Source organism: Elephas maximus, chromosome 13 (assembly GCF_024166365.1).
Source record: "Elephas maximus indicus isolate mEleMax1 chromosome 13, mEleMax1 primary haplotype, whole genome shotgun sequence".
Classification (NCBI taxonomy): Eukaryota; Metazoa; Chordata; class Mammalia; order Proboscidea; family Elephantidae; genus Elephas; species Elephas maximus.
This window is the reverse complement of record NC_064831.1, coordinates 36,821,038-36,842,237: the sequence shown is the minus strand read 5'-3', so window position 1 is coordinate 36,842,237 and position 21,200 is coordinate 36,821,038. Positions and strand designations below refer to the sequence as shown.

Genomic DNA, 21,200 nt, shown 5'->3' with positions numbered 1-21,200 from the left:
AGATAGGTGAAGGAGGACTTTGGTTCTTTATTCTGCCTTTGAGCCAGCAGTTAGCTTTAGAATCAGAAACTCTTTGCCTCAGAACTAAGACTAATTCACTTCCTTATGAAGGCATGCTTTACTTCTCTGCAATTTAGAAATCGAATAAACAAATTAATACTGATGGTAGTATCTACTTAAGTGGATCTGGATCTTTGTAAAATTAACCTCCAAGAGTGTAGGGGGAAATTATAGCTGCAGTTACAGACCTGCAGTATATGTGTATGATAATCAGCCTTTTCAAAATTAAAAAAAAAAAAACCCATTGCCATTGAGTCGATTCCAACTCATAGCGACCCTATAGGACAGAGTAGAACTGCCCCACAGGGTTTCCAAGGAGCACCTGGTGGATTTGAACTGCCAACCTTTTGGTTAGCAGCTGTAGCTCTTAAACCACTATACCACCAGGGTTTTCACTTTGAAAATGGGGCAGCATAATTTTTTAAAATCTATTAATTACCCTTCTGGTGCAACGTATGTCTTATTTCAGATTCCCTGCAAGCTGGAAGAATAATCCTTTGGTAACACTTGTAGAAAAAATTATTTCAGTAATTTGTGAATTACCTCTATGACCAGAATCAAGTGGTTACCAAAAGATCTTTCAAATGAACTACTTCTAAATTTACATATTGCTGTGCATGCTGTATTGAAAAATACATTTTGATTTGGTTAATCATTAAGGAGCCCTGGTGGTTCAGTGGTTAGGCGCTCAGCTGCTAACCAAAAGGTCGGCGACTCCAACCCAGCAGCCGCTGTGTGGGAGAAAGATGTGGCAATCCGTTCCTGTAACAGTGTCAGCCTAGGAAACCCTATAGGGCAGTTCTGCCTTGCCTTGTAAGTACAGAGTTACTGTGAGTCAGAATCAACTAGATGCCACACAACAACAGTCATAAAGTTGTCTAATTTCTTCATTTTTTTAGAATCTGTGAGCTGCTGGGTATATATGATGAAGGAAACTTTAGCTTTTCAAATGCTTGGACTTACTTGGTTATAATAAACAATATGTCACAATTGGTGAGTAAATATGTTCTTTCATTGTACTAAATTAGTGTCTGTAACTGAATTTTTTTAGGGATAGTTCTTGAAATAAAGCTTAATTCTTAGCTTTTTAATCTTGAAATTTGACTACAGGAAGATTTTGAAGAAACTTTATATCTTTATACATGTATAAAGATAAAATAATATCTTAATTATTTGGTGACTTTGACTTGTTGGTCGTTCTTCGTGTCTGGTACTCACTGCAGTTGTGTGGGTATATCATGAATAAAAGTGTTGAGAGAGAGGAAGCTGCATATCCTAGGCATATTCAGTACATGAAGATGTCCAGATCTGTATGACAATACGAGGTTTTAATTTAAAAAAACTTTTTTTGTTCTCTTTACCTGGAATTAAAGAAAAAATGAGAATACCAAGTTTAAAAAAAAAAAAGTTCTACAAATTGAAATTCTCTGAAGCTGTATCTGTCTGATCTTACCAACTTCAGAACAGGCATTTTCTTTAGAAACTTTGGTTAATACTTTCAACAAAGTAGTAGTTTAGATGTAATGGCGTGCATGGTTGGTATTAGAGCTTTATAAAGTTTTCACACATGGATTCCATTTCTGGAAATGTATCCTAAAGAAATAGAAATAATTTTGCCTTGATTATCTTTGTATAAAACAGACAACAAAAAAACCCATTGTCATCAAGTCAATTCCAACTCATAGTGTCCCTATAGGACAAAGTAGAACTGGCTCATAGGGTTTTCAGGGAATGGCTGGTAGATTTGAACTGCCAACCTTTTGGTTAGCAGCTGGGCTCTTGACCACTGCACCACCAAGGAGCCTATCTTTGTACACAAAGCCTATTTTTATAATACCATAAAGCTGGAAATGTCCAAAAGCTCAGTGATGGAGACAGGTTAAATATATTGTGGTCCTTCCACTGACCAAAATGTTATGCAGTTATTAAAAATAATCCTTATGAAACAGAGGGAACAGTAAGGTACTTTAAAAAAAAAAATCAGACAATAGAATTATATATTTAGTTGAAGATAGCTATTTTTAAAAATAGAACAGTTTATATATAGAAAGGAATGATTGGATGATGGGACTACAGTAACTTTATCCTTCTACTTTCACATTCTAAAATATTTTATATGAGCATTTTACATGATTTTAATGGAATAAACTTTTAAGAAAAATGCTTTACTATTCAGCACTACACTGTTTTGTTTTTTTTTTAATAACTTTTATTAAGCTTCAAGTGAACGTTTACAAATCCAATCAGTCTGTCACATATAAGTTTACATACATCTCACTCCCTACTCCCACTTGCTCTCCCCCTCTTGAGTCAGCCCTTTCAGTCTCTCCTTTCTTGACAATTTTGCCAGCTTCCCTCTCTCTCTATCCTCCCATCCCCCCTCCAGACAAGAGTTGCCAACACAATCTCAAGTGTCCACCTGATATAATTAGCTCACTCTTCATCAGCGTCTCTCTCCCACCCGCTGACCAGTCCCTTTCATTTCTGATGAGTTGTCTTCGGGGATGGTTCCTGTCCTGTGTCAACTGAAGGTCTGGGGAGCATGGCCGCCGGGATTCCTCCAGTCTCAGTCAGACCATTAAGTTTGGTCTTTTTATGAGAATTTGGGGTCTGTATCCCACTGATCTCCTGCTCCCTCAGGGGTCCTCTGCTGTGCTCCCTGTCAGGGCAGTCATCGATTGTGGCCGGGCACCAACTAGTTCTTCTGGTCTCAGGATGATGTAGGTCTCTGGTTCATGTGGCCCTTTCTGTCTCTTGGGTTCTTAGTTGTCATGTGACCTTGGTGTTCTTCATTTTCCTTTGCTCCAGGTGGGTTGAGACCAATTGATGCATCTCAGATGGCCGCTTGTTAGCATTTAAGACCCCAGACGCCACATTTCAAAGTGGGATGCAGAATGATTTCATAATAGAATTATTTTGCCAATTGACTTAGAAGTCCCCTCAAACCATGGTCCCCAGACCCCCGCGCTTGCTCCGCTGACCTCTGAAGCATTCATTTTATCCCGGAAACTTCTTTGCTTTTGGTCCAGTCCAATTGAGCTGACCTTCCATGTATTGAGTGTTGTCTTTCCCTTCACCTAAAGCAGTTCTTGTCTACTGATTAATCAATAAAAAACCCTCTCCCACCCTCCCTCCCTCCCCCCCTCGTAACCACAAAAGTATGTGTTCTTCTCAGGTTTACTATTACTCAAGATCTTATAATAGTGGTCTTATACAATATTTGCCCTTTTGCCTCTGACTCATTTCGCTCAGCATAATGCCTTCCAGGTTCCTCCATGTTATGAAATGTTTCACAGATTCATCACTGTTCTTTATCGATGCGTAGTATTCCATTGTGTGAATATACCACAATTTATTTACCCATTCATCCGTTGATGGACATCTGTGTTGCTTCCAGCTTTTTGCTATTGTAAACAGAGCTGCAATAAACATGGGTGTGCATATATCTGTTTGTATGAAGGCTCTTGTATCTCTAGGGTATATTCCTAGGAGTGGGATTTCTGGGTTGTATGGTAGTTTTATTTCTAACTGTTTAAGATAACGCCAGATAGATTTCCAAAGTGGTTGTACCATTTTACATTCCCACCAGCAGTGTATGAGAGTTCCAATCTCTCCGCAGCCTCTCCAACATTTATTATTTTGTGTTTTTTGGATTAATGCCAGCCTTGCTGGTGTGAGATGGAATCTCATCGTAGTTTTAATTTGCATTTCTCTAATGGCTAATGATCGAGAGCATTTTCTCATGTATCTGTTGGCTGCCTGAATATCTTCTTTAGTGAAATGTGTGTTCATATCCTTTGCCCACTTCTTGATTGGGTTGTTTGTCTTTTTGTGGTTAAGTTTTGACAGAATCATGTAGATTTTAGAGATCAGGCGCTGGTCGGAGATGTCATAGCTGAAAATTCTTTCCCAGTCTGTAGGTGGTCTTTTTACTCTTTTGGTGAAGTCTTTAGATGAGCATAGGTGTTTGATTTTTAGGAGCTCCCAGTTATCGGGTTTCTCTTCATCATTTTTGGTAATGTTTTGTATTCTGTTTATGCCTTGTATTAGGGCTCCTAGGGTTGTCCCAATTTTTTCTTCCATGATCTTTATCGTTTGAGTCTTTATGTTTAGGTCTTTGATCCACTTGGAGTTAGTTTTTGTGCATGGTGTGAGGTATGGGTCCTGTTTCATTTTTTTGCAAATGGATATCCAGTTATGCCAGCACCATTTGTTAAAAAGGCTATCTTTTCCCCAGTTAATTGACACTGGTCCTTTGTCAAATATCAGCTGCTCATACGTGGATGGATCTATGTCTGGGTTCTCAATTCTGTTCCATTGGTCTATGTGTCTGTTGTTGTACCAATACCAGGCTGTTTTGACTACTGTGGCTGTATAATAGGTTCTGAAGTCGGGTAAGGTGAGGCCTCCCACTTTCTTCTTCTTTTTCAGTAGTGCTTTGCTTATCCGGGGCTTCTTTCCCTTCCATATGAAATTGATGATTTGTTTCTCTATCCCCTTAAAATATGACATTGGAATTTGGATCGGAAGTGTGTTAAATGTATAGATGGCTTTTGGTAGAATAGACATTTTTACTATGTTAAGTCTTCCTATCCATGAGCAGGGTATGTTTTTCCACTTAAGTATGTCCTTTTGAATTTCTTGTAGTAGAGCTTTGTAGTTTTCTTTGTATAGGTCTTTTACATCCTTGTAAGATTTATTCCTAAGTATCTTATCTTCTTGGGGGCTACTGTGAATGGTATTGATTTGGTTATTTCCTCTTCGGTGTTCTTTTTGTTGATGTAGAGGAATCCAAGTGATTTTTGTATGTTTATTTTATAACCTGAGACTCTGCCAAACTCTTCTATTAGTTTCAGTAGTTTTCTGGAGGATTCCTTAGGGTTTTCTGTGTATATAATCATGTCATCTGCAAATAGTGATAACTTTACTTCTTCCTTGCCAATCTGGATACCTTTTATTTCTTTGTCTAGCCTAATTGCCCTGGCTAGGACTTCCAGCACGATGTTGAATAAGAGCGGTGATAAAGGGCATCCTTGTCTGGTTCCCGTTCTCAAGGGAAATGCTTTCAGGTTCTCTCCATTTAGAGTGATACTGGCTGTTGGCTTTGCATAGATGCCCTTTATTATGTTGAGGAATTTTCCTTCAATTCCTATTTTGGTAAGAGTTTTTATCATGAATGGGTGTTGGACTTTGTCAAATGCCTTTTCTGCATCAATTGATAAGATCATGTGGTTTTTGTCTTTTGTTTTATTTATGTGATGGATTACATTAATGGTTTTTCTGATATTAAACCAGCCTTGCATACCTGGTATAAATCCCACTTGATCAGGGTGAATTATTTTTTTGATGTGTTGTTGGATTCTGTTGGGTAGAATTTTGTTGAGGATTTTTGCATCAATGTTCATGAGGGATATAGGTCTATAATTTTCTTTTTTTGTAATGTCTTTACCTGGTTTTGGTATCAGGGAGATGGTGGCTTCATAGAATGAGTTGGGTAGTATTCCGTCATTTTCTATGCTTTGGAATACCTTTAGTAGTAGTGGTGTTAACTACACTGTGTTTTTACAAGTGATTTCTAAAAATAATTCCTAAGTCTTAAGTATTTATCTTAAAAAGTAAATTCACCTGGACTAACATACTGCCCTCAAGAAGTATATTTCTGATTCATGACTTTCAGATTTCATGGTCACAATTTTTTGAAATTGTATTTCGTGTGTTTCCTTATGTAATGTTGTGTAAGATAGACTCATTAAAAACCCAAACCCTTTGTAAAATCAATAGTAATTTGAGTATAAAAACCATTACTAAGCAGATGTTTATATTTTGGTTGAAACAAGAGCCTTTTCTTCACTTGTTTTCTTTGGCTGTAGTAAGTAAACATTTAAAAACATTTTTAGGGAAGTATTAATATTATAGAACATCTCTGAGAAATGTCATATATATTCATCCACAGTAAACTACAAAAAGTTTGTTGCTAATCTAAAAAAGTAGTATAGTAAAGCCTAGAACAATCTGCCCGAACACTGCTCTGTATCGTGTACTTCTGTTATCATAAAGTAAAAATTTACTGTGACTGAGGCGGAAACGTTCGTCTTGTTTCCAGTTTGCCATGTACTGTCTCCTGCTCTTTTATAAAGTCCTGAAGGAAGAACTGAGTCCGATCCAACCGGTGGGCAAATTTCTGTGTGTAAAGCTGGTAGTTTTTGTTTCCTTTTGGTAAGTGTTGCTTTCTCTAAAATGTTCTCATTTTCTAAAGAGCAATAAAACTGTTGACTAGGGAGGATGTTTAAAATAACGTCTCTAAGAAGCCAGATGACACTGACGAGTCCCAACTCCCGGCGGCCCCATGTGCAGCAGAGGAGAACTGTGCCCCGCGGGGTGCTCACTGGCTGGTTTTTTGGCAGTAGATGGCCAGGACTCTCTTCTGAGGCACCTCTGAGTGGATTCAAACCGTCAGCCTTTCTGTTAGCAGCAGAGCATTTGCACCACCTAGGAACCTCAAAATGTTTACTTGCCTTTAAAAAAGTTTATCCCTTTAGCCCTTCTTGGTTCTGTTCATCAGTAAAAAAAAATTTTTTCAACCATACATGGTCCCTGTTTAGTAAAGGGGGTGGGAGCACTAAAAACAAATCACCAAATGTATTAAAAACCAATAATACAAAAAGGATAAAAAGGAAAATCCTTGAAATCCACCACCCAGAAAGAATGATTAGCGTATCAGAGTACACATCATATATAAAACTTCACACAACTCCATAAAACTCAGACTGTAAAAACCTCTGTAGTCAACAATGTGTTCAGTGTATTGTGGGTATGGTTCTTCATCGGTAAAGAGAGAACGTAACTTGGGGGAGGGGGTTTTGTTTGTTTACTTAGTAATCTGTTGTGTGGATACAGCTTTGTAACCAGTCTCCTATTGATATTTGTTTCTAATTTTTTCATCATTACAAGCAACACTGAAGTGAGTTTTCTTATATATAGAAGTATGAAGCTTGTCTTCCTGTCTCATTGTTTACTGTTTAAATTGAACCTGGAATCGTATCCCTACATTTGCTTGACATGTTTCAGCATGACTCCTTATCCTGGAGCTAGACCCCTTCTTGGTTTGTCTCTGGATTCAGTTCTTCAAACAAGACTGGTTTCAAAATGGCTGTCTTTAAAAATAATGTGAATAATCTGTGTAAACAATGATTATCTGTTCTTTATTTCAAATGTCTATTGTACAAGGTGTTAGGCATTGTAGGTGTATAGGAAAAACTTACAATCTAATGACTTGTGCAAACTTTCAAAGCAAAAAAGATGTTCTTAGAATAATGCATAATCAGAATTCATCTGATGAAACTGTATGACAGGAGTCAGTTTGCAAAGCACATGTATTTACTACAGATACCAGTCTCTTCACAAAAAGAATGTTCCAGATTTCTAAACGCTGTGAAGGCAGGGTGGTCATGGTGCTGGCCCACAAGTTGCACTGGGGTTTAACTTTTTAAAATGATGTATTTTTAAAACAACTGCTCATTTTATGATTGATATAGATTTGGCATTTACCTTTTCCTAACATATAGGCAAGCAGTAGTTATTGCTTTGTTGGTAAAAGTTGGCGTTATTTCTGAAAAGCATACATGGGAATGGCAAACTGTAGAAGCTGTGGCTACAGGACTGCAGGTAAGTAGTGCCATCTCTGAACTCTGCAGAACTTTTCTATTTGTTAAGCAATTTAACATGTTATCTCTACCAAGCCTGACAACATGCAGGCCACGGGCTACTCTTATCCTCACTTTATAGGTGAGAAAACAGGAGATCTAGAGAGGCTGGCCATAAGAGTTTGTAGCAGAGCTAGGAATAGAACCTGGATTTTATTACTCCCAAATCCATTTCTATTTCTCATTTCTCTTCCCAGTCCTTGGGCATTGTGTTGAAAATACACTGTACTTTGCTAAGAAATTCCTGATTGAGGTAGTACAGATAAGATTTAGATTTTTGTCCTTTTTTTTTTAAGATATAAAAGTAATAATTTGAGAAAATGAAAAAATGAATGTAATCTGAAAAACAAGCTGTTGATACTTCAGTATTTTTGAAAAGGGATAAAGAGAAAGCTTTTCCGCACCTAGAAAACTAGATTTAAGCCCAAAGATGGCTAATACTGTTGTCGTTGTTCTAGGACTTTATCATCTGCATTGAGATGTTCCTTGCTGCTATCGCTCATCACTACACTTTCTCATATAAACCGTATGTCCAGGAAGCAGAAGAAGGCTCATGCTTTGACTCTTTCCTTGCCATGTGGGATGTTTCAGACATTAGAGATGATATTTCTGAACAAGTAAGACATGTTGGTAAGTACCAACCATTTAATTCATTCCGATAAGTAGATTATTATAGTTCTCTTAATATGGTAATTTAGTAGCTATTTAGGAGATGAAAGGACTTTTGTTTAAAGCACTACCGTGGTTTCTTCAAATTGGGGGTAAAAGGTGAGGAGCTTATAGAATGTTGAGTTTTTAATTGTAAAAGTAATTTTGGCTAACTGGAAACCTTTACATTACTTTAAAGGAAGGACAGTCATGGGACATCCTAGGAAAAAATTTTTTCCTGAGGACCAAGATCAAAATGAACATACAAGCTTATTATCGTCATCATCACAAGATGCAATTTCTGTTGCCTCTTCTATGCCATCTTCACCGATGGGTCACTACCAAGGGTTTGGACACACTGTGACCCCTCAGACGACACCTACTGCAGCTAAGATACCTGATGAAATGTTTAATGACACTACAGGAGAGAAAAAAGAACTTTCAGATAAATTTGTGGCCTCTTGAACAAGGTGTACAAGCAAAGTGTGCTACTGCCATGCTATTTCATTACCTGGTATCCCACTGCTCAGGATTTTGTGCTTGGGAGAAGCCATAAAATAATGGAAAATTTCAACATGAAGACAAGTGAAAGCCAGGTACAACTACTGAACTTACATAATTATGTTTTGTATATCAGTCTAAATTTCCTAGACTTAGACTTGATCTCTTGAACAAACAGAGTATTACATACTCACATGGTAGCAAATGATTCCAACTAAATGTTCCTGATGTCATACTGCTTTATCACGAGGACGGACAGAAAAGTCTCACGGCTTTCTACCACTGCTGCATGAATATAATGCTTTGGGATTAGCAGGAAGCGTACTTCAGAAACGTGAATTAGTGGGACTACATCATAATCATGTGCCATAAAAGCTAACAATTATTTCTCTATTTCTCAACTGGATGTCTTTGAATAAATGAGAATTTATGATTTATTTTCTGCAACCTTTTATGTCTCTCATTCTTTAATACATAAAGCCCATAATGCTTTAACCAAAATTTCTTGATTAGAGGCACAACAAAAAGAAGTTAAAAAAGAGAGAGGAGGATTTAAAAGTTACATAACTATGATAAAATTTATCTTATGTCATATATCTTATATTCATTCTATTAGGAGAAATATCTAGGAGCTAAACTTATTCATATTAAAACACCTACGTATCTAAAAATCCTATTTGCAACACTGTTCATAGACTAATTACCTACCCATAGCTTTGAGATGAAAAGAATAAACTGGATAGAAGACCTAAAGAATAAGAAACTTGTGATAGAAATGTAGTCTGTTCTCACTCCATGCTATTAAAGACAGCAACAAACGTAAATCTTGGCTGAGCATTCTTCTTCTTAATTCTTCACAACTATTAAACCACAGCCAGAAGACACATAGGTGCTATTTGGAAGAGAATTATCACTTAAGATGGTGTTTCTTTTATTGCTGATCACTGCATCATGTTTAACATTTTATAATGAAAATACAATATAGAAAGTACCAGAGAAGTTATGTCACCAGTATCAAGGATATGCATTGCTTCTCAAAGCTTTCGCTTTATACACACACATTCACAGTAATTAAGGTACAAAGTCTTTATTCTGTCTATTCATTATAAACTAAACATTTCTAATGAAAGTAAGGCTGAGTACTCTAATGTTGGAGGTTATGAAGACTAGACAGTCTGGAGAGACAGTACATCTTATTTTCTTTGTGGCTGACTTACAAAGAGCACACAGCATATATGAGGCATGGCACGAATCTTATTTCAAAAGTCTGTAAAAACTGGACCAATTATTTATTATAATGTATGAAATAAATAAAGGATTGACTTTTTGAATTTAATTGTTTTGTCATCAGCTCTTTCAAAGTACACTAGGAAAATGCCGCTTCCTAAAGATTTATTTCTTCACTACTTTAACTCTCTTAGTTACATTTAGCTTATAAACTTAAATTCTTATTCAGGTTTGCATTCCCCAAACACAAAACCTGAGGACGTATCTTAGAAGTATACTGAGTATTAAAAGGAAGCAAGCTTAGAATTTACAAGCAAGCTTGGTCCTCAATGGAAGCCTACTTTTTGATGTTTCCCAATTATAAATTTGGGTTTCAGAAAAAAAAGCCAAGATGCCTAAAAAAATGAAAGTTTTGCTTTACGTACTGATACATGACATTAAGAGAGACTATAAAAATCCCTTATCTTTATAGCTTTAGAGTGTAAAGACAAGTGTTTAACAGAATTTAATCTACAGTAAAATCAAGCAATAAAAATGAAGTTTCCTAATTTGAAAAACAGATAATGACAGAGTCTTTTGCAAAAAGTAAACCTGTAGCAATATCTTTATAATAATGCTGTCCTTTAATCTAGGATCTTTTAAATAAGTTTTATTAATGTCAGTTTTTTAAAATATTTGGCTGTTAAAAGGGATGAAATTTTTATACCTCATTTTATGATTATGACTCCATTAATTCAGACCATGAGAATTTTTATTTGCTGCTTTCCCTAAACAGTTTTCATTAAACTACTCTTCACTGCTTTACCGTGATGCTGACATTACTTTTGTGGTGCTGGACACTGAGTACAAGTTCCTCTCCCATTTCAACCTGGATGGGATTATCTAATACAACCGCAGCTTGTTTCCAGTGTGAGGCTTCACTTGATGTATCCAACCTAATCTCTTCGTCAAGATACACATGATACCAAAATGGAATGGCAGTCACTTGTCCAGATTTACAAATGTGTACCTATAAAAATTAAGAAATCATGAAAACTACAAAAATTTTATCAGGGTAAATAGAGTAGGCTTGGATAGGTAAGTCTTTTAGTCAATTTCAGATACAAGATTTTAGACAGCCATATAATTAATCACCTGATTCAAATTAATATCAATCTATTTTTTAAATACTAATATTAACTCAAGGCCATTTTTGTGCATTGTTCAGGAAATAACACATCTTCAAAGACAGTGGCTAAAATTTTGTATAAAGTGTTACAAGAGTGATCATTTTACACGTTGTCCTTACCTTTACTTCTCTGCTGGAGGTGTTTAAATATGGAGTCATTAAATCTAGTCTTAACAGTTCCACAGGCTCGCTTAAAGGAATACAGGGCAATGAGGACAGGTCCAAAAACACACGTATAGGTACCTAGGGAAAGTAAGATTTTTTCGCTTTTACTCATTCTAAGGCTTATTAGAGTACCTACAATGTGCTTGCTTTATACTTGGCTCAGTATTTTACAGGGCTTTTTGTATCTTATTACTTCATTTAACTCCCACATCAACCTAAAGGCAGAAGGACTTTGATTATTCCAGTGTTACAGGAAGAATGAACACACCAAGGTTTTGCCATGGTCTCAATTACCTATAGATCCTTCACTTGGATGAAAGCAGTTTAAAGTTTTATTTAAACCTAATAGTACCAAGATTTTTAAACTAAGGATTTATGTGTGAAAAAAAGGAACTAAGCAAAAACTACAACTACTGAATTTTTGCAGAAAAGATGGCAAATTCAGCCAAACATCATCATAGTGGATTTTACGTGGAAAGTAAGCTTATTTCTAGAGGATAGTGGTTCTCAGCCTTGACTACCTCATAAAATTATCTGGGTGGCTTTTATAGAGCCCAATGCTCAGGCCACACCCCAGACCAATCTGAGTTGAGATCCAGTTATCAGTATTTCTAAAAGTCCCCAGATACCTCAAATATACAGTCAAAAAGTTGAAAATTACTGCTATATTCCATCAATTTAAGTAGCAATGGAAACTTGCTAGTAATAACTTTTAGCCTTCTCTTTTTTCCTGTCTGTAAACTACTGCAGGCCAACTTTCAAAGTGACACAGGACACATCATCAACCTCTCCCTGGGCCTCCCTGAAGGCATCCAAACTTCCCGACCCATAAAAACTCACAGCGACCTCACACCATCTCCAAGACTCCTCGTTACGCCTTTTATTCCTATTTATGTCAGTCCCCAGAAGGAGCTCTAGACCCACGTCACCTCTCACTGTCTGCACTCTAGTCCCCATACAGCTCTACCAGTCCCACATAGTGTGGCTCCATTTCTCTTATTTCTCAGCCTAGTCTACAGGCTACTCCTATCATCTTTCCTGATTTCTTCTCTGTTCCCAACCTCTTTGTCAGGTCTCTAAGGCTCAATGCTCAGCCCTCTTCTCTTTCTACATACCCTCAAGATGGTTTCATCTAGTCTTATGGCTTTAAATACCATCCATATACTGTAACTGGAAACCCTGGTGGCATAGTGGTTAAGTGCTACAGCAGTTTGAATCTACCAGGCGCTCCCCGGGAACCCTATGGGGCAGTTCTACTCTGTCCTATAGGGTCGCTATGAGTCAGAAGCAGTGGGTTTGGTTTTTTGGTTATATGCTACTGACTGCCAAATTTTTATCTCTGCCCCCTCACACACACACACACACACAACATGATCCTCCTGCTATTTTCCCCTTTATGAGTAAATGGTAACTATTGTTTCCAGGTTAGATCCAAAAGACAAAGGGTATTCTATCTTTCTCATACTGCATATCTAAAAAATGACAGAATCCCTTGGCTATTCTGACCCCTAAGCTGATTTTAATCGTAAGTTCCTTTGCTCTAGGAAACATTCCCATCCTAACCCACCTAAACAACACAGTGACTGGATAGAACTAAACAGAGAGAAGGTAGACTGTGGATAACAGTCACCTGGCTGAAGTTTCTTCTAGACACTTACCTGAAACTGGTTAATGAAAGGTGCTATATTTACTCCAAGAGTACATTCTGTTCCTTGAACAGCACTCTCTTCTACCAGTATCTGTGACTCTACAAGTAACCCCAACATCACCACATACTGAGGAAAGATCTTGCCTCCAGACTGCAACAAACACCTAGAGAAAGAAAAATGTTTAAGGAACATTCTGATTCCCTATATTTTATAAATACCAATAACTAAGAGCCATGATCAATTAGTGACTACTGACTGTATACAAACAATCTAATGACCTTGGAGTGTAGCTCAGAAGGGTAAACCACAGCAAATAATTTCTCAGCAAGTCAAAGTTACTGCTGATCTATGGAAGAGAAAAAAAACAACCTGCTTGATGAATGTAAGTCTTAATTCAGGCAAGAGTCATCAATCGATGCTAAAACTAGTGAACAAAAGTTTGATGAAGAAAAGGATATTTTCATAGTCTCAGTATCACTCCATAAATGACTTATTCATTACAAAGGAAAAAAAGTAACTTACTGTGAAGAAACCTGCAGGATACACCTTAAACCAAATTACCAAAGTTAACATCACCAATGATAGGAGGAAGTTAACTGTGTGTCTCCCAATAAAACTTACTTGGAATTCCTCTCTAAGATGCATCATCTGAATCTAAACATTAAAAAAAAAAAATTCTACATGAAAGTTATGAAAGGCTAAAGAACTGTTTGAGAACAACGCAGGCTAGAGAGGCATGAGAACTAAATGTATAATCCTGGAATGGATTCTGAAGTAGGGGTGGCGAGTTGGGGGATAAAGGACATTACTGGGACAATTGGTGAAATCTGAGTAAAATCTGTAGATTAGAAAACAGTATCCATGTAAATTTTGATTTGATAAATGTACTGTGGTTATGTAAGTGAATGTCTTTGTTCTTAGGAAATACACACCAAAGTATTTAGGGATAAAGGGGCATGATATCTGGAACTTACTCTCAGAATAATATAGCAAATGTAGTAAAATATTAATTTGTGAATCTGGGTATACAGTGTATGATAAATTCTTTATATTGTTCTTTAGCTTATCTGTAAGCTTGAAAAAAAATTTTTTTAATTAAACACTCTGAAAGAAAAAAAAAGTGTAAATCCAGATGTTCTAGAAAAGAATGGACTGGAACGGAAGGCATCAGTATGAACTCATAGTTTTATATAGTAGATAGATCAGACATAGGTGTATATACAGACACAGGCATGTAAGTGTATGATTGTGCATTTGTATGTATATGGATCTGTACACATGTATGTACGTGCACTTACACACACACACACACACACACCATTTCCTATCTTTGTCTGCTGAGAAGGCCTAGAAATAATGATGCACCAGTAGCGATGAGCACACCTACCATGAAGATCTTGGTTTCAAAATACAGTTCTCCACTAAATGGAACCAGGGCTTCTTGGAGAAAAACCAATTCCAGGGCTGGGCCCGAGAAAAGATGAGTCTAGAAAATCTGGTTGAGCCAAAGTAAGAACATGCTCAAAGAATGACGAGAACATATCAAAAAGATATAGAAGCCAGTTTGAAGGTGCTCCCACTGGCCAAAACTGGGACAATTTGAACATCAAGTAAATACTGATAATAATGGATTATAACCCACTGAATTAAATTTAAGCCCGTAACAATATAAATAAATTTCTGGAGCAGAAGAGAAAGCTCTTCCTTACCATACATCAGAATGCTAAATAACAAATACAGAAAAAATGATGGAATTACAAAATCATCAACAGAGGTTAAAATTAGTGAATAAAGTTTCATGAGAAACAGAGTATTTACACAGCTCAAAATATCTCCCCATAAATGATACATTAACCACAGAGGCAAAGTAGGAAACGGCGTGGAGAAACGTGGCAAACACAAGCTTAACCAAGTGACCTTAAAAATCAACATCACCAGTAACAAAACAAGTAGATCTCGTGTGCCTTCTGGTACGATGTACAGAGACCACAACGTGAAGACATAAGACGAATTCAAATGGAGGGTCATTAACAAAATAAGTAATTTGCACTCTTCAAAAATGTCAATGTCATAAAAGAAAACCAAAGGAACTATTCCAGATTAATTAAAGAGACCTGACAACTAAATGTAATGCACGATCCTGCATCTGAACCTGCACTGGGAATAAAGAGCTTTATAAAAAATAATATTGGATCAAAAGATAAAATTTAAATATGGGCTGCGGATTATAGTATTGTTATCTAATAACAATACTACCTGATAACAATATCTAATATTAGATAATATTAATTTCCTAGTTTTGTTCTTTGTACTGTGGATATGTAAGACAATGTCTTTGTTCTTAGGGAACACACACTGAAGTATTTAGTGGTAAAGGGATATGATGGCTCTAACCTATTCTCAAAATAATTTTGTGTGTGTGTGTGTACATATATACATACGTGTGTGTGTGCATGCAAAGAGAAAAGGAGAGAGAATGATAAAGCAAATTGGATAAAATGTAAACAACTGGTCAATCTGGGTAAGTTATACAGGAGTACTTTATACCGTTCTTAAAAATAAATTTAAAATTAAATAAAAATAATTACATAAGTGTATGGCTTTCTGAGACGACCGAACCAAGTAAGTCAAACCTCATTCGTGTTAGGAATTCATAGCCGAAGTGCTTTCAAAGACAACTCATCTAGTATTCTTATATAGATGAAGAAACCTGAGGATTAGGGATATTAAGTGACTTACAGAAAATTTTACGTTTTCAGGAATTGAGTGACAACCTGAACTCTTCAGGCTCCTTGTTCTGTGCCCTATCAAGAACACTTGTTTAAATTTTTATTATATATAAGTCAAACCTCACGATCCCCATAATTCCTGACGTGACAGGATTGTTTTAAAAAAATGGTGATGGTTTTTATTGGTTACTACATAAATATATAAATTTGGTAACAAAAGAAAATGAATATGAAACCTAAAGAATAATTAACTATATAAACGAAATACTTTTTCTTGGTCTTCTCAAATGCATCTTTTTCAATGGATAATTTGCCCTTTGCTGTTGTAATCTTCAGTCTGCACCCCCACCACTGATCCTGTACCACAAAAACAACCCCTGGCGCTCTACCCCAATATTTTTTATTCAGAATACATTTCTTAAATCTGGGCCCCCAAATGTAAAATAGTGCCATCTTTTCAGATCTGAGCAGCATAACTGAAGGACTTTGAGGCTTCACCAAATTTGCTTCCAATACCAAATATTAGGGTCAATTTTACCTCAAGCAATCTAAACTGAAGGAGAAATACCTTTAGGAAGAGAACTGTATTATAAAATGAAAACTTTTAATCTGAACAGATCTGGGGCCTTGTTCCAAAGAAGCAATTTGCTTTCCCAATACATCATCAAATGTGTACTTCATGTCTCTTATATCATAAGATGAAGTTTGATTTGTCCTTCCTTACTCTGAATTTCCTCTTTTCGGTTCTTATACGTCTCTACTTTTCCCGTATCATATATAGGCAGGCTAATCCTAAAGTGGTCAATTCTTCGCATCTACCTTGCAGAGTCCCCTTAGAGGACAATCAGCAATGACACACACACACAAAGGCAAGAGCTCACAGGTCCCGAACAGCAATACTTGAGGGCCATACAATTATCTCAGCTTTACGGTATGCCATTAAAGAACTAAAACAGTGAACAAGTTTGAGCTCAAAAAAACCTCACCTGGATATTGCCGCTTTTTCCATTATTTCCTGCTGAATGAGCCCAGATGGTTCAATGACATCCAATATGATTATGCTCCACAACTTGTCTGATTTTGGCCTCTGCAACATCGCAGACTCATCCTCCACGTGTCTCAGCCAAAACTCAAGCGTTTCCTTAGGAAAGTGATTGGCCTCGGAAATGAGGTCTAGAGCAATGCGATGCTGGTCTTTCTCCACAGAACTGTAAGGTTTAACCTGCCCAAGTGAGCCAGCAATTATCGGCAGAATAGAAAAGCCTTCAGACACATCTAACACATAGTAAGGGTCACGGGCGCTCTGCAGAGAATTCTCACTCTGTCCGCTTCCAGACCTCACCTCCTCACTCTGACACCGAGGATCCACAGCCTGCAACAGTTTCTCCGGAGTCAGCGCAGACAGAACTTTCCTCATTGCCATTTTAAAGCCTTCATGATACGGGACGTTATTAAGCAAAGCTATTTCTGTGGACTCCAATACACACGTCTGCTCTACAGAATCTGGTTTGCTGGTCTGAAGGTTAGCCAGGGCACTACAGAGTTCAGCCTCATTTCCTAAAGATGGTGACTCTTCATTCTTGGTAAAACTTTTCACAACATCCATTTCATGTTCCAAACCCAAGACCTGGATACTCTGGATTCTTAAGTAACAGTCCTGACAAGACACTTCCATCGTCACATGGTCCCCAGGCTTTATCCTGTAGTCTTCATTAAACAGTAAGAAAGAACAAAATTAAAATTCTGATTAACAAAGACATAAACATCCCCCCCCCCTTTAAAAAATCGTTACAGGAGTTACATCTCTTCATTTAATACACAAAAAACTAGGAAAATTCCAGCTGCTTCATTTAGGGAAAACCTCAAGTTTGAAGATTTAATTAACTGGTAGCATAATGGGGAGCATCAACAGCTCTGTTATTAGACCCGTCCCTGGTAAGGAACCCAGCGAAGACAAATGACATTCAGGGACCAATACCAAACCTTACTGTAGATTAACGGGACATTCTTTCTCTAAGAGAAATTTCCAAAAGGGCAAAGCAGCACCCAGTAAACCTCATCAGTAATGTTTCTTAACTACAAGTATTTAGACACTCCTGCATGTTTAAGAATTTGAAGGACTAAGTCCTATAATGAAGTAGTACTATATCATGTGCTTTTCCAGGAGCTTTCACACGTAGCCACACTTTAAAATGTAGATGTACGACCCAACTCCTTTTCATCAGCCCTAGAATGACAAAGACCTTTGAGAGTAATTATTAAGACTACCTTACTTAATCTTAAGTGTTTGAAACACTTTCCACAAAAAATTTGAAAATACAAATTATTATTCTTGTGTTTAAACATTTAAAATTTCCTTTCCCTAAAGAGTTAAAAGTGGGGGAGGGGACATCTGTGTAAGTGACTATACCCTACCTCACTGCCATCACAGCGAACCTACAGGACAGAGAACTGCCCCATAGGGTTTCCAAGGCTGTAAATCTTTACAGAATCAGACTGCCACATCTTTCTCCCGTGTAGCAGCTGGTGGCTTTGAACCACTGACCTTTTGGTTAGCAGCTGAGCAATTTAACCACTGTGCCACAAGGGCTCCTTGTAAATTACTATAAGAGTAAAAAATAAACAAACAAAAGTAAAAAATACCATTTATTGAGTACTAGCCATTATGGTAGGCATTTTACACCCATTACCTCTAATAATCCCCATAATCCTCCAAGATAGGTAATTATCACCCCATTTTTTAATAGATGACACAACAAATGCTCTGACAAATAACCAGCCGGGCTAGCCAGGGGGCCAGTAAGTAGCAGAGCCAAGATCTGAATCCAGATCTACCTAACGGACTCCAAAAACACCATACTAGCCACAACACTATACTAACTCCATGACTTAATGACCTTCCCAAATTAGGTTCTTGATTAGGAGACTAACTTATTACCTCTCACTTTTGAAAGGATAGAGATTTTTAAATAGGGGCTTACAGATACTGATACTTCTTAGGCATAACCAATCACTTCATGAGATTAGTTTTCTTGAACACTTAGGGTCACAGTCTCATGGGACAATTCAGTCAACTGGCATAATATAGTTCATAAATTTTACATTCTACATCCTACTTTGGTGAGTAGTGTGGGCTCTTAAAATCTTGCAAGCAGCCATCTAAGATACAACTATTGGTCTCTATTCATCTGTAGTAAAAGAGAAAGAAGAAAATCCAAGAATCAGAGAAGGAACTGGACTACAGGACTAATCGTCTCCATGAACCAGGGCCTCCTCTACCCTGAGATCAGAAGAACTAGATGGTGCCCGGGTACCATTACTGAACATTCTGATCAGGGTCACGATAGACGGATCCTGAGAGAAGGAGAGAAAAATATAGAACAGAACTTCAAATTCACAAAGAATCCAGACTTACTGGACCCACTGAGACTGGGGGAATCCCAAAGATTACTGTCCTGAGATACTCATTAAACCTTGAACCAAAACTACCCCCTGAAGTCACCTTTTATCTAAATAATAGGTTAGCTCAGAAAGTAAAGAATGTCACCCTTGAGTACCATGCTCTTTTTAAAAATTATCTACATGAGACCAAAGGGACATCAGTTAATATAAAGCATGAGTGAGATGTTGGAGGGCAGTGAGACTAAGTTAATGGGAATGGAACAACTGGAACAGAAATGAGAATGTTGACGCAATGTGAAGAATGTAATTATTGTCACTGAACATTAGGTGTAGAAACTGATGAATGGGAATGTTTTGCTGTGTGTACTTTCACCAAAAATACAATATTAAAAAAAGAAATGAGAGGGCACAGCTATGCCCCAATAAAACTTTGTTACAAAATAAAAAAGGACAGAGTTCACTCCTGTGAACTGTACTGCTACCCATCCAACTACTGATAGGAAAATATCTTTTCAAAAAATAACACAGAACTTCCCTGAAAAGTCCATGGATGCATGGACTCCTTAAAACTGTCTGCAAACGTCGTGCCTGTGTGAGTACATGCATTTTTCTACGACAGGGCTCCACAGATGCCATCAGATTCTCCATGCGTTAAGAACTCCACTAAAATAATACTTTTTCAATACTTCCCAGAAAAAAAAAGATTAGCATTTCTCTCATCTACTAATAACCAGAGTAATCAGAGCTAAAGAAATTTTTGAATGGTATGGAACAGAGTTGTGTTTGAGTCTCTCTTCTTAACTAAATGTGTTAATTATTTAAAACTACTTTTGAATTAAAAAAATAACATTCTGAAAGACTTAACAGACCTCCCTTCACTGGAAACTTCATATCAAAGTTTTATTTATTTATCTTTGCTGACTCAAATGTTTAAACAATTAAAGCAACAAGTTTAAAAAAAAAAATCAGAAAAGATATACCTGCAAGGTCCTGTACAGGGTAGACAGCCTGTTCCCAACACGTTTCCTCACTAGGGCTTGTGGATAAACTATGTTCATCATCAAGCTGGAGTACAAACCACACCACAACAGCATCTAGCGTGCCTTCTTTACTAACAGGAATACCAATCTTCTCAGGTTTTTTAGTTGCAAGACTTTTTAACTCCTGATAAAATGTAAAAGGAGTGAGAGTATTTTATACATTTATTATATACATGCCTCAATCTCATGTCGTTTTCCATCTCTGTAAGTTCTCAGCCCTGCACAGCCCCTTTAGGGGAATTGCTATCTTGGCACACCTAAACCCATTTAAGGCACAATGGATCAGAAGCTCTATTATACTGAAATACCACTCAGCTATTAAAAAGATGTGGCAAACACACATTACTGATGTGGAAAGAAGTCCATGATATAATATGGAATGAAAAAGGCAAAGCAATAGGTATTGTTTTGTTTTCTAAAAGAAAAAAAAAAGTGTGTTTATATATTTTTATACAAGCATAGAAAATCCAGACTGGAAAGATAAACTTCAAACTAATGACCTTGGGGGGAAGGGGACAAGATTTAAAAAGAGAAGAAAAATACTATGGCTTTTTCCTTTCTGTTCTGTATTACTTGAATGTGTTAAAGCAGGCAGATATTACTTTCAGAATTAAAGCCTTAATAAGGATTTTATTGTGGCAAATAAAAATAAACCCAGATAAGGGCTTAAAATAACAAAAGGGAAGCTTCTGGGTAATTAGCAACTACAATCCTTTTGTTTCTTATTGGGATATCGTGTCTGATAATGAATGCTCTTAAAGTTTAGAAAGACAGCTCAACCTCGGTAAACAATGCCAAAACTGTTAAGTTAGCTCCAGACCACCTCAAGAAAAACCTAGTAACAACTGCCTAAGCAATTTCTACTTTGCTTAGGCAAACAATTTTAGTTGTTTTCCTATAAAAGTTTT

The 21,200-nt window shown here is 36.9% G+C and overlaps 2 protein-coding genes across 6 annotated transcripts in view; one reads left to right on the top strand and one right to left on the bottom strand.

Moving 5' to 3' along the window:
• TMEM184C (transmembrane protein 184C) overlaps positions 1 to 9,543 on the top strand; it is a 44,598-nt gene extending 35,055 nt beyond the window's left edge. The window contains exons 6-10 of the mRNA XM_049905922.1: positions 960 to 1,053; positions 6,164 to 6,276; positions 7,626 to 7,725; positions 8,222 to 8,393; positions 8,611 to 9,543. Of these exons, the coding sequence (XP_049761879.1) occupies positions 960 to 1,053; positions 6,164 to 6,276; positions 7,626 to 7,725; positions 8,222 to 8,393; positions 8,611 to 8,876 (745 nt within the window). The 3' untranslated portion in view covers positions 8,877 to 9,543. The remainder of the gene's footprint in view (positions 1 to 959; positions 1,054 to 6,163; positions 6,277 to 7,625; positions 7,726 to 8,221; positions 8,394 to 8,610) is intronic.
• Positions 9,544 to 10,267: 724 nt separating this feature from the next.
• The window catches only part of PRMT9 (protein arginine methyltransferase 9), a 28,811-nt gene continuing 17,878 nt past the window's right edge, over positions 10,268 to 21,200 (bottom strand). For 4 of the 5 annotated variants that reach the window (XM_049905914.1, XM_049905916.1, XM_049905917.1 and 1 more), the window contains 5 exons: positions 20,233 to 20,416; positions 16,837 to 17,557; positions 13,131 to 13,284; positions 11,428 to 11,550; positions 10,268 to 11,148 (listed from right to left, as the gene is read on the bottom strand). In XM_049905914.1, the coding sequence (XP_049761871.1) occupies positions 10,933 to 11,148; positions 11,428 to 11,550; positions 13,131 to 13,284; positions 16,837 to 17,557; positions 20,233 to 20,416 (1,398 nt within the window). In that variant the 3' untranslated portion in view covers positions 10,268 to 10,932. The remainder of the gene's footprint in view (positions 11,149 to 11,427; positions 11,551 to 13,130; positions 13,285 to 16,836; positions 17,558 to 20,232; positions 20,417 to 21,200) is intronic. The other variant, XM_049905915.1, reaches the window with a different exon arrangement.